Here is a 12,178-nt window from a genome sequence, read left to right on the forward strand (position 1 = left end):
TTCCAATGCCAGAGGGGAACTTAGCCCCGACAAGAGGCCATAGGAGTTGGTTTTCAAACTGGGTTTAAAGAGTGTGGGTGTATACTCAGAAATCACTTGGGAGAATGGAGGAAAGGCTGGACCAAAGCATCTTTATATCCTTTCTAACCCCAGCAGTCCCTGAAAACAGAGCCAAGCCTGTTTTCCTGCCCAGCCCTCGTCCTGCCGCCATGGTTTCTCCTTCGGCCGTTTGCATTTTGAGCCCCAGATAAAGAAATCACAGGCCACAGCGTCACACAGCCCTGTTCCTTCCCATGGCTCCCTCCCGTCCTGTGGTCAGCCCCGCTAGCTAGAGTTCGTTTTCCTACAAGGCACATCCCCTTTCCTCCTGCATTTCAGATATCAGCTTTGCCTCACTAGGGGTCATGTCCAGAAAACCTCATTATTGAGGAGGGCTGGGCTGGCGTGATTCGCGAATGCCAGTCTGCAGTCTCAGCCCCAGAGCCCAACAACATCCACTAACAAGCACCGTTTTGAAGCAACAGCGTACCATTTTTCATTTATGCTTATTATTGTTTGTAGCTATTTTCTTGAAATGGAAGCGGTTGCCAACCATGGGTTTCCATGGTAACCGAATAGCTGTCCAGAGTCGCTCCCTGCAGATGTTACTGAAGTGGTCCCTTTTTTCTCCTCCTGGGGTGCCTTGCTGATTTAATGAAACTGGAGCGAGTCGGAGCCAGGTCGCCCACTCTCGGTTACCAGTGAGCAGAGGGGCAGTCGGCTCCTGCGTGGGCAGCCCATCCCCTTTCCACAGGCTTTGTTCCTGCCAGCCCTCCCACACATATGCATAAAGAATAGCAAACTGCGAGCCTGGAGAAGATTTACTAAGCATATTTTCCTAAAGACGTGTGAATGCTTTTAGCATGTTGATCTCGAGTGTTCCCCTCATCCAAAATGCCTTCCTTGTTCTGGCCTGCGACTCAGGACATCTGGGCAGGCGCTCATCCTGGCTCTGGCCTTGGTTTACTTGGGTGACTTAAGAAGAGACTTCCCTGTTCCCAATGCCCCCTTTTGTAAATGGATAATAATTGTCCCCAGACTATAGTGGTTTTCTAATCAAATGAGATTGTGCCCATGAAAGTCTGCAGTGAAGTGGGAAAGGAAGAAAGACAGCGTACAGACCACTCTTCCCCAGCCCCCTTCACTGACAGACATTAGTAATCAATCATATCACTGCTTTCCACCGAGCATCTGTGGAGCCTGGGCTCTTTTTAAATGTGATATAACACAATGGAAAATAGTTCTAGTGGGTTGTCAGCTTGCTGTTTCTACCGAGAATTCCTTGTGACAGTATCCGTAGAGAATGAAAGAGACATCATTTCGTGTATTCTGGAATAGATACAGCCTTAGAGAATTACCCAAAGAACATAGAGGGGTGGGTACTGGCTCCCCACCATGAAGCCATTGCCAAGGCAGGTCCTAGGGAAGACAGTCTAGCTATTCCAACACCACTGAACCTTTACATAAACTCAGCCCGTAGTAGGTGCAGACAGGAGGGCTGTCTTTCCCTGTGGTGTTTCAGCCACGTACAAGCCTGGGCTGGAAAATTCTTCTGAAGTCCTGGGGAAGTCCCCCTTCCCTGGGGTCTGGAAAGAAGGGGGTGGGGATATTCCTAGGGTACTGTGTAGGGGGCCAGGCTTGACCCCACTGTCACAGGGTGGGGCTGGCAAGCACCAGGAGAGGAATGCTCACTGGGCGCAGAAGCCTGCACAGCTAAGATACTCTGTAGCTCTGTTCCGCCATCATCACCCTCCCTGGAGGCCATGGGGGAGCTCTTCCTGGTTCTGACTTCACCCTCCACACAAGTTAGGATTCTGCACCAGACCAGGCGAGAAGGCATTGCCTTCCTTGGTAGTTCCGTGTCAGGAAAAAGAGAAAAAACAGAAACACCCTACTGTGCCCACAGCAGAGTCCAGAGCAGTGATCCATGGTTACCCATGCCACATTCAGGGGTTCCCAAATGGAAATCAGACCACAGGGGCAGGTCGAAGGAGTGTCTGCCAGGCAGTCTCCACCTTCCTGCCCCTCCGGAAGCCCTCAGCTGGAGCACTGGACTCAGTGTGTTTGCAGAAGGATCTACGTGAGAAGCCTGACGTTGCCCGCCCCACAGAGCGTGAGTAGAGAAGCAGGGCCTTTGCCAGTGTCCTCAGAGGAGGACTGATCTTCAGGGAGGCCAGGAGGGACCCCGGGCTCTCAGCAGCTCTGGACACCTCCAACAAAAATGGAACACAGGAGCCTGGACAATGGCCAACGGACTGGCCATGTCAGTGAGGGCCCTCCCGGGGGGTGTTCCTATGTTGACACCTTAACGGGTCATCGGTCATTCACGAGGTTTTAGAGAGGTGGCCAGACACAGGAGGAGGGCCTCGAATCTCTAGGGACAGCAGGTTTGGGGAAGACAAATGGGAAGTCAATGGTGGGCAGAGGCTCATGAGTGAGCTCGGCTGTACACGTCCTATGGTGCCGTTCTGGGGCCTGTAAGGACATAGTGTTGACCTCTGTAACCGACCTTTGTCCCTCTGGTAGAGATGGAAGCGGGCTTTGTGAATGTCTTTGCTTTGGGGCAAATGGGCAGAAGGCAGAGGTTTTCCTGCGTCGGCTCCTCTTTAGCGGCCGTTGGCTCAAAACAGCCTTTTTGCCAAGGTGGCCTGTGTAGGGACAGCACATTCTGCAGCGCTTCAGCTCCACTAAAGACTCAGCTCGCCTCGGGAGGCCCCACTCCCTCCGCCCTCGGCTTGCCCAAGGAGTTCAAGGTGCCCCTCTGCTCCTGGGACAACTTGAGGCCCTCGGCCCTGAGTGGGTGTTCATGGGCATGCAAGGGCTTTGTGGGTAGCACCCGCCTTGCTTTCCCAGGGGTGGACCCCAGAGACACAGCTTCCTGCTCACTTGGGGATTAGCTGCAGGCTCTCCCAGAACCTCTCCGCCTTGGGCACCGCAGTCGCGGTGGGAAACTCTTCTATACCAGCTTTGGCTCACAGTCTAATGCCCAGAGATGCAGCTTGTGCAGCCATCTCTTCTTCCACATGCCCTGGGAAGGCAGGGAGGTAGCGCTGTTCCCAGCTCTCTCCTCCTTGATAGCAGGGGGACTTACTAGTCTCCCTCATTGATCCACTCCTTACGGCACGCAGCAGCCACACGAGGGGGATCAGAAATGGCCGTGACCCCAGAGACATCTTTGCACGTCTTCCACAACTCTTGACGCCTCCCATCTACGGCACCGAGGACTGGTTTCTGAGGCCAGAGAGGTGGACTCTGCTTATAAAGGCCTGTGTGGCATCCCCACCCAGCCATCCCAGTCCTGGAGGAATGGTACTAGATTCTAGGGGTAACAAACCAGAAATGGCCAGCCTTGCCCACCCACAACTTAGAGCTGAGGCATTATGTCGCTTGCTGGGTTAGATTTTTTTTCTTCCTTATGTTACGGGGAATAATGATTTTGGTACTTGTGACTTCAAAGCATGTTTTAGGGCTCAGATGAGCTGAAAGCTATGCAGAGTCGGAATGGGTCCCACAGTGGCAAGCAGCCTGAGCTCTAGCCATACCTTTATGTGGACTCCTGTTGGACCATATCGTATCAATGTGGGGTAAGGGTCTTTGGTACAAATTGCTTTGTAGTTCCAGGGAAAACTGACGATCGGTAGGGAGCTGAGGAGGAAGTGGAAGGCTAAGACAGAGAGGTCAGAACTCCCTTTGGGACTGCTTCTGGCACTGGTTAGCTAGAATCCGTTTTAAGACCGCAGTTTAGGAGCTGGCTCGGGGAGAGCTGGCCCGAGGTTGAACCTGGCTTTCAAGTCCACCTGACCTGCACTTGTGGTCCACTTTGCCTTTCTCACTGTTTAACCTTGGCCAAGGTTCCTTCACCTTTTCAGAGGTTCAGTGTTCCTGTCTGTAAAATGGGCATGGTTGTGCCTAGCACACAGGGCTGCTGTTAGAATGACGATACCTAATTGTGTAAGGTCAGGGGCTAGTGGCTGAGGTCATCTCTGCCTTGGTCACTATGAAGTGGAGCTCCCGGGCCGTGTTCAACTGCCCCTGGTTAAGCCAAGCTTGGAGGCGTGTTGCACCAAGTCCCCCAGAGAAAGGTGGCCAGGGCACAGGTATTCAGGGCTCAGGCCCTCCGTGTGTCATTGATGGGACCGAATGAACTGAGTGCAAGGCCACACTGACCTTAGCTAAGGCGAGGAGTGGCGGCTGCCTCCCCAGAGGATCCAGGCGGAGGGAAGAAGGGGATTTTCGTCTTGCAGCCTCTTCGGTTGGCTGAGCTGAGGTAGCTGGAGAGGCGCTGTGGTTGACTGGCTTTGGGGAGGCTCTCTCTGCTGGCCCTGCCGGCCCTGCGCTCTGGGCTGTCACCCTGCCAGGCTGGTGCACCATCTGTTTGCTGGCGTTCCAGAGGAAGAGTGTCCTGAGAAGCTGAGAAGTAAAGCTGGGAGCCCTGCCGTTTGGGGGGGCGTTCTCTAGGGAGGGACAGAGCAATGGCACCCAGAGCAGCCGGACCTCAGGGCCCCCAGACCCATCTGCCTCTGCTGCATGCACCCTGGGTCACAGGGGCCAAAGCGCTGTGCGGCCGGAGCTGAGCCGCAGTGCGTGGCTTGAGAAGTACAGGCAACTGGGTGAGTGGGAAGACCAGAAATCTTGTCGTTTGTGGAGAATGGGGGTCGGGGGAGCCATCGATTGACGCTTCCGCTGCCCGCTGGCAGGCAAGTTCAGTCGGTAGGACCATCTTGGCCATCCGCCCCCCAGCTGAGGTGGTTTCTTCGTGAGTTCCTCTCCACTTCTCTCCCTGGAGGCATGCTCCTGGTGGCAAACAGAAGCGGAGGTAGGGAAGAGGTCTGGGTGCTCCCTAGGTGGTAGTGCCAGGCACTGCCATCCCCACATCGGACAGGCCAGGGTTTAGAATCTCCTCCCCACCCCCAACCCGCCCAGCCCGGCTTGCCTGGCTGGGCACAGGTTCAGATCAGGATGACAGTTGGACACAGTTGACTTGATTTAGCTCCAGAATCCATTTTATCAACAGAGGAATGGGAAAGACGGTCTGGAGGTGGCCACAGGGTGCAACCCCCCTAATTAACCCTCTTGTCCAATAAGCCACCCTTTCCTCAAATGGCTGTTGGTCACCCCACTAAAGCTCAGCCTCCTACTCGACCCCTGAGGACTTAAGAGGATGAGTCAAGGCCAGCCTTGGCCGGAGGTGGGCCTGGCTTTCGAAAGCTTCTGCTTCCTGGTCCTCTGTGAGCCACAGCATCACAAGAGGTGACCTGCCTCTGGGCAGTGCTTTTGGCCTCTTAGCCCAGAGGCTCCTTGGAAGACAGATAACCCCAGCCAGTCAGAGGAGCCAGCTGGGTCTCTAGACCATTGCACTGCACCCCGGAGACCCACAAGAGAAAGAAAAGGCCATGAGTTTGGTAACACAAGGTCGGCAGCCACCAGCTACCCTAGACGACGACTCCTAGGCTGGGCTCCCTGTGAATCTGGGTACCTTCTCAGCAAGAGCCTCTTCAAGAGACCTGGGGTTAGCATATCCGCTGGGCACTGCGTGGAACTGGAAAGAGTTGCATCCTTGGCTTCCAACAGGGAAGCAGAACTGGCCTGTGACTCCAGCGACCATGTTCTGGAAGGGATGTGGGATTTGAAGGGTATGTCCCCGGTCTGGCTGGACAGGTTGACGGTGACACACCTGATCAGACCTGGAGCACTGGCCTGGAAGCATGCAGCCTCCCCAAACGCGCCTGAAGAGGAGACTTCCTGTGCAATGGCTCACGGGGGGGGGGGGGGGGGGGCCTCCAGGGACCTGCTGTCTCCTGCAGCCTCCCAGCTGATTCCCAGCTTCCCAGCTGGAAAGGCTGTTACAGAATCCCAGGAATGTGCCTGGAGCTCAAAAGGAAAATTCCCAAAATAGCTTCTATAAATACTTTAGGGCAGGGGTGGGGAGGAACACTCAGCTTGGCCCACAGCTGGCCTAGAACTAAGGCCTGCTTCCCAGGGTAGGTGATAGCCACAAAAGACTATCGGTAAAGCCGCACCCAACCTGCCTGGCCTGGACTCTAGGAAACACCACGGGCACTGGATCAGTGGGGTGCGACAGAGAGAGTGTTGAGCATAAGAAAAGGCTAGCAAGACCCTCTCTACAGCAAACTGTAGCCTCAATTCTACCCTGTAGCTCCACAGAAAGCCTGGCTCCTAACAGGGACATGCCCGCGTCCCCCTCGGTCTCCAGACTGACTTGAGCAGACCTCAGCAAGGCACAGGCCCCTCAGACTGCCTGCTTTGGGGGCTCGCGGAGGCCTGAAGTCCAGCCCAGGGAGCCCTCGAGGCAGAGCCAGGTGTCCTTGGCTCTGCGTCCAGGTCCCTCCCACCTGGCTTCTGTCCAGCTGCTGCCCTGCCTAAAGCAGAGAGGCTGGCAGGCAAATGGCACCGTCCCTCTCCTCCTGGAGTACAAGCCAGAGGAGACGCACGAGAGCCCCACAGTAACCTAATGTGATTTGGAGGTGGTGTCTCTTGAGGCTTGCTCTCCTCAGGAAAGGCTTCCTGGGAGAGGAGAGCCCTGAAACGTGGATACGGGCAGGTACCCGCCCTGAGAGCTGGGGAAAGAGGGCCTAGAGACAGGAACTTCTGGAGGCTTTGAAGGCAGGCCTGTCCCCCGGTGATGGCTGTTTCTGGCCCAAGTATGCCTTACAGCTACAGTATTCCATGCTCACAGATGACTTGTCCATGGCTACCAAATCCCTGTGACTCGGCAGTCCAGTCATGGCACCCCAGCGAAGAAGGGTCAGCAGCCAAGGGCCTCTTCACAGGACTCGATCCCTCAGCCGATGGGGGACAGGCAGGGAGGGAGAGGGGACTTAATGGGGACATGCGGATGGAACTGAGACGCCAGTTCTGTGTTCCCACCATCTCCCTGGAGACCTGTTCTCGCAGCCCGCGAAGTGCCCGCCCGCCCGCCCGGAGGGTGCCGATGGCCCCTGGGGTAGCGCCAGGCTGGGGACAGCAGGTGAGACCTTGCATCTTCCCGTGGTTGGGTCCCACCCAGCTGTCGGGCAGCAAACAGTGACGAGTTGCTACCAAACACACAAGCTGCTGGTGTCAGGGGCAGGTGGCCACGGATCCTGTTACAGGCCCTGGGCCTCCAGGCCTTAGCCTGACCCCGGCCTGGCCTGGTGTCTTCTTTCAGGCTCTAAGGTCAGCATGTTGGGGCAGGGGGCCATGAGCCAGATCCACGGCGCAGGCCTCCCTCACGGAGGATCCTGGCGTCTCCCAGACATGGACAGTGCTGGCCTCTTCCCCGCCCCACACCCCCGTCTCCTCCTGGAGAATGTTGTGTGCTAGCTGCCTACCGGGTGTCTGGATTCTCCAACTCCATCCTTCCGGAATCTCAATGGCCCTGTGAGGAAGGACTGTCCCATCTCCAGGGTTCAGATAGGGGAAAGGGTGATGCCTGTTTGCTGGGGTCAGAGTACATGTCAGTGACAGAGCTGGGATTCAACCCAGCCAGGCCTTCTGGCTGCCGAGCCCTGGGCTTTGTCCTCTACTGAGACACACGTATTCAGCCTGAAGACACATCTGGCTCCTTCCCAAACACCGTTCCTTTCCTTTCCTTCCTTCCTTCCTTCCTTCCTTCCTTCCTTCCTTCCTTCCTTCCTTCCTTCCTTCCTTCCTTCCTTCCTTTCTCTTCCTTCCTCCCTCCCTCCCTTCCTTCCTTTCTTCCTTTCTTGCTTTCTTTCTTTCTCTCTCTTTCTTTCTCTTCCTTCCTTCCTTCCTTTCTTTTTTTTTCCTTTGTCATCCTGGGATTGACTTTAAGGCCTCCCACATACTAGGCAAGTGGTGTACCACTCAGCTACACCCCCAGTTCTCTATTTTGATATGACCTCACTCTGCTGCCCAGGCAGGCCTTTGAACTTGTTATCCTCCTGCCTCAGCCTCCCAAATGGCAGGCTTGCACCCCCAGGCTCAGCTGGAGATCCATGGGATTCCCAGCTCCACTGGGACTCTTTTTGCCAGTAAAACTTGCGGTATAAGAAAGTGCCAGAAAGCAAGCTCAGAACACCCCCTCTGGTAGGCCCTGCTGGCCCCCTCCGGCCTCTGTCACTCCCTGCGGCCAGCACTCACAGGCTCCAGACCTCCCCTTTTCGGGTACCTCATTTTAGTGTCTGCCAGCTATCAGCTAGAACCTTCCTTTCCTCCACCCTATGGGCCCTGTTCCACTGCGAGCTACTCAAGGTCCTGCCCTGGGCCATGTGGGCAGGACAGTGTGCCCTGGGGCACCGCTGGCCAGACAGACACTGCCCCTGGTTCCGGCAACCCTGAGTCAGCATGCTGTGCGCGTCTGGTCAGCTCCAGGGCCCTTCTGAGGTTATGCCCTGCCCCCACCCACTCTTCTACAGCCTTCGGCGGAGATTGCTGAGCTGAGTAGTTCCTTGGGTGTGTCCAAGCTTAGGGTCACAGGGGGGTGCCATCCGGGAAATCAGTTCTGCCTCCCTACTTTCTGGCCCCGGGACCTGCAGCCCGCACCTCTGGAGACAGCTTTTCCTGAGTACCACCTTTCTTGCCTAATTGGTCATGTTCCAAGCTCTCCTAGGACTTTATGAAGTCAGCCATGTACATCTTTCCTGGTGCGTCTCCATAGAAACCAAAGGCCTAACTCTAGGGAGCTTAGGGAGGAGGAAAATAATCCAGCTAAAAATGTACATGGCCGTCAGTGGGCGGGCTGCAGAGAGGGGGCTCCTAGCACAAAGACGGCTCCCCGCACCCACCCTGGTCCCCTGCCTACCCAGGAAGTTGGAGTTGGAGGTTTACCTCCACTCTCTGGAACAAGAAAAGGGCCCGCCTCTCAGCATCTTGGGATGCCTTCAGAGCTTGACAAAGGGATCCGTGGAGTGGTCCGTAGCAGCCTCTCTGGAACCCGAGGTCTTCCTGTCCCCCGCCACCACATCCCTTGTCCCCAGTGTGTGGGGGGAGGGGGAGGGGAGGACTTCAAGGCTGCCAGCTCCACCTCCCACCTGCTTTGTGACTGTGCCTGCTGGCACACTCCCTCTAGTTCTCTGGTAACCGTCATTGGAGCCCAACGGCAGGACCACGCTTCCTGCCTCCTGACCTGGACACCCAGGGTCTTTCATCCCGGAGCCCCATCTAACTCTGACCCTGACCCTCTCCCTCCCCCGCCCCTCACCTGCCAGCATGGACTCTGCCCGGTGCTTGGCTCCCAGGACCCAGCCGTCGTCCCCAGGATGCGGATGCAGGCAGAGACGCTTCCCCCCTTTGTCACAGACTAGATGTGCCTTGTGCTCTCAGCGCCCCTGGGGTGAGGGACCGCTCCCTGCTGCAGGCAGCGTGCTCCTGGCTGGATTTCTTGGACAGCTTTGTAGCCGCCGCCGCCGGCTCATTTCAGCCGCGTCATCCTAAGCAGCCATGCTGTGATATTTTTTCATTAACTTTTCCCCCATTTATTGCAGAGTGAACTGAGGGCCCAGAATTCCCCCCATGGAGCCACTCACAATCAGGCCTAGACTTGAAGGCCTGTCTCTTGAAGATAAAAGGAACCCAGTTCCTGCAGAGCCTGAAACAGGGCTTGGTCGAGGACAGATAGGTTTTGCATGAATAAAGGGCATGATCATTTGTCTGTGGCCAAGCCAGACCTAGGGCCTCTCTGGCTGGTGGCCAGAAGTCTGCTGCGCTCACCCTGGTTGCTAGGCTCCCCCTGCCCCAGGTCTAAGTTAACCCTGCACTGTGCTTCTTTTCCAGGGTCTGATGCTGAGTCAATTGGGCCACAAGAGCCTGGCCCAGAAGGTGCTGCGGGATGCTGTGGAGAGACAGAGCACCTGCCATGAAGCCTGGCAGAGCCTGGGTGAGGTGCTGCAGGACCAAGGCCAGAACGAGGCTGCCGTCGACTGCTTTCTCACTGCCCTGGAGCTGGAGGCCAGCAGCCCTGTGCTCCCCTTCTCCATCATCCCCAGAGAGCTATGAGCCTCCGCAGCAGCTGCGGGCTGTCCCGCGCACGCAGCAGACACAAGCAGGGGCCAGGGGAGGACCCCTGCACTCAGGTGTGGGGCCTCAGGGAATAGATGACTAGTGAACATTTCCACGGGCTGTGAAGCCAGTTCTGCACCCCACCCCCTGCAGGGCCAGCTAGGCCTGAGATCCCCTCTGAAGCTGGGTGGACAAGATTTGCATCCAAAGCAAATGCCTTGCTCCCGGGAGGCTGGCATTGTAATGTTGCTGAGCAGGAGGGGGGCCCTTTAGATAAAAGGTGTGTTTGGACCCAAGCTCCACCCTCAGCTTCCCCGATTTCCTGGTTTGGGATGAACCAATCTTGAGTTGGCGGGCCTGTAGAAATGAACCTGCCAGCTGCTCTCTGGCCGGGCCAGGCTTTTCCTGGCCTTACTTGGTGCCTTTGGGAGACAAACTGGCTTCAATCTAAGTGACTCTACCGAGCTGTGGCGGGCTCGAGAACTCCCCAGTCTCAGGGCAGGGCACACTTGAAGACTGTTCTTGGGCCCAGCCCAGGACAGCCACCGCGTGAGGTCCCAGACACAGGAGGTTCCTCTCAGACTGAATTAGCACTGCTGATGCCCGGCGTGGCCTCCATGGGGAGGTTTCCTGAGAGCTTTCTCTGTGCCATTAAGTGCCTTTGGGGCTCATGACAGGCCAGGCCTCCTAAACACAGCCCCTAAGTCTTCCATTGTTACCCACTCCCGTCTCCCTGGAAACATGCCCCAGCCAGTAAGCTCCATGGACCTTCCTTACACCCTCTAGGATGGGCCTTGGGGTATAAAACAGGGTTCTGACCTAGCCGTTTCTAGTACCTTGAGTACACATTCCTTCAAGGCTTTCCCTATGGTGCAGGTCCCGCTCGGGTGAGTGATGTCAAAGGGACGATTTATAGGACTCGTCCCAATACACATCATCACCCACAGCCCAGTCTTCACCTGGGGCTTTGTTGAGTGACCCAAAGCCCCAGCTTGGCCCTGTAGGCTCCCCTGCCCAGATCCCCACAGAGCTCTGCTTGGATGGGTGGAGGAGCCCATGTGCTTTGCTTGCCAGGGTCCAGGCCGCTGGGCAGATGTCCCTGGCTAGCTTGTCAACCTGCCACTCTGCTTCTGGAACATTCCCTTGGGAGACCATCCCCCAAGGCCTGGCAGAGAGTTCCTTTCCGTCTGTCCCACACTCTCGTATCTCCCTCAGGTTCACCTTGCTCTCATTTTAAAATGTATAGAAAGGGGCTGAGAGATGCCTGGTTTACCATGGCCGGCCACAGCTTCCTTGGATGGAGAAGATCAGTGGAGCCTGGCTCCATGCTGTACTGCCTTAGCACTGCACGTCCCCTCACGGCCCCAGGCCACAGCCCCGGGCCAGAGGGAGGACATTCAATCCTTGGTTTCTTGGTTGAAGGGTCTCTATGTGTGTGTGTGTGTGTGTTTGTGTGTGTATAAATATAGATATATATGCTAGAGATCTATATTTTTATGGAATTCTGTTAGAAAAAGAGTGAAAACTAAGCAGATACTATTGGTACATCTTGAAGAGATGGTCAGTCTTGGCAGTGGGAGAAACACCAAATGCCTTCTGACTAAGTGTTCCCTCTCTGGAGGCCATGGGGGACAGGGCCCAGTACCTGACAGTGACCTTGGAAATTGAATAAAAGACCCTTGACGGGGAAACAGGACTGTCTGAAGCAGTGTGTTCATTTATCTGGTGTGCACACAGTGGAGAGGAGAAGCCCTGAAGGCTGGCGTTGGACAGGGAGCGTGATGGGGAGGAGGAGGAGGAAGAGGAGGAGGAGGAGGAGGAGGAGGAGGAGGAGGAGGAGGAGGAGAACAGGGCCAGCCTCCGAGAAGGTCTGGACCTCCAAGAGGAAAGCTTTGTCGGGTGAGCAGGGAGACTGGGGTCAGGGCCAATGCCTGGGAGTGCGAGGAGGAGGCAGAGGGAGCTGGGCAAGCGCTGGTCCTGGCCTGTGGCCTATCCTTCAAACAAGCCTGCCCACTGGGGTAACCTCTAGGGCTGGGGGTGATTGGGCCACATCCAGGTGGACCTGTCTGCTGAGAAGCCCATAACAATGCATCTGAAGTAATTATACCCCAGTAATTATATAATGATACAAATGTAAGCTGTTACAAAACATGCACCAAATATCTTCACAGAATGATGT

The 12,178-nt window shown here is 56.0% G+C and overlaps 1 protein-coding gene across 3 annotated transcripts in view; it reads left to right on the plus strand.

Moving 5' to 3' along the window:
• Positions 1 to 11,695, plus strand: part of Ttc7a (tetratricopeptide repeat domain 7A) — a 113,974-nt gene extending 102,279 nt beyond the window's left edge. For all 3 annotated transcript variants that reach the window (XM_076559192.1, XM_006986488.4, XM_076559193.1), the window contains one exon: positions 9,775 to 11,695. In XM_076559192.1, coding sequence (XP_076415307.1) covers positions 9,775 to 9,996 — 222 coding nt within the window. In that variant the 3' untranslated portion in view covers positions 9,997 to 11,695. The remainder of the gene's footprint in view (positions 1 to 9,774) is intronic.
• Positions 11,696 to 12,178: the final 483 nt, after the last annotated feature.

This window comes from Peromyscus maniculatus, chromosome 22, assembly GCF_049852395.1.
Source record: "Peromyscus maniculatus bairdii isolate BWxNUB_F1_BW_parent chromosome 22, HU_Pman_BW_mat_3.1, whole genome shotgun sequence".
Taxonomy (NCBI): domain Eukaryota; kingdom Metazoa; phylum Chordata; class Mammalia; order Rodentia; family Cricetidae; genus Peromyscus; species Peromyscus maniculatus.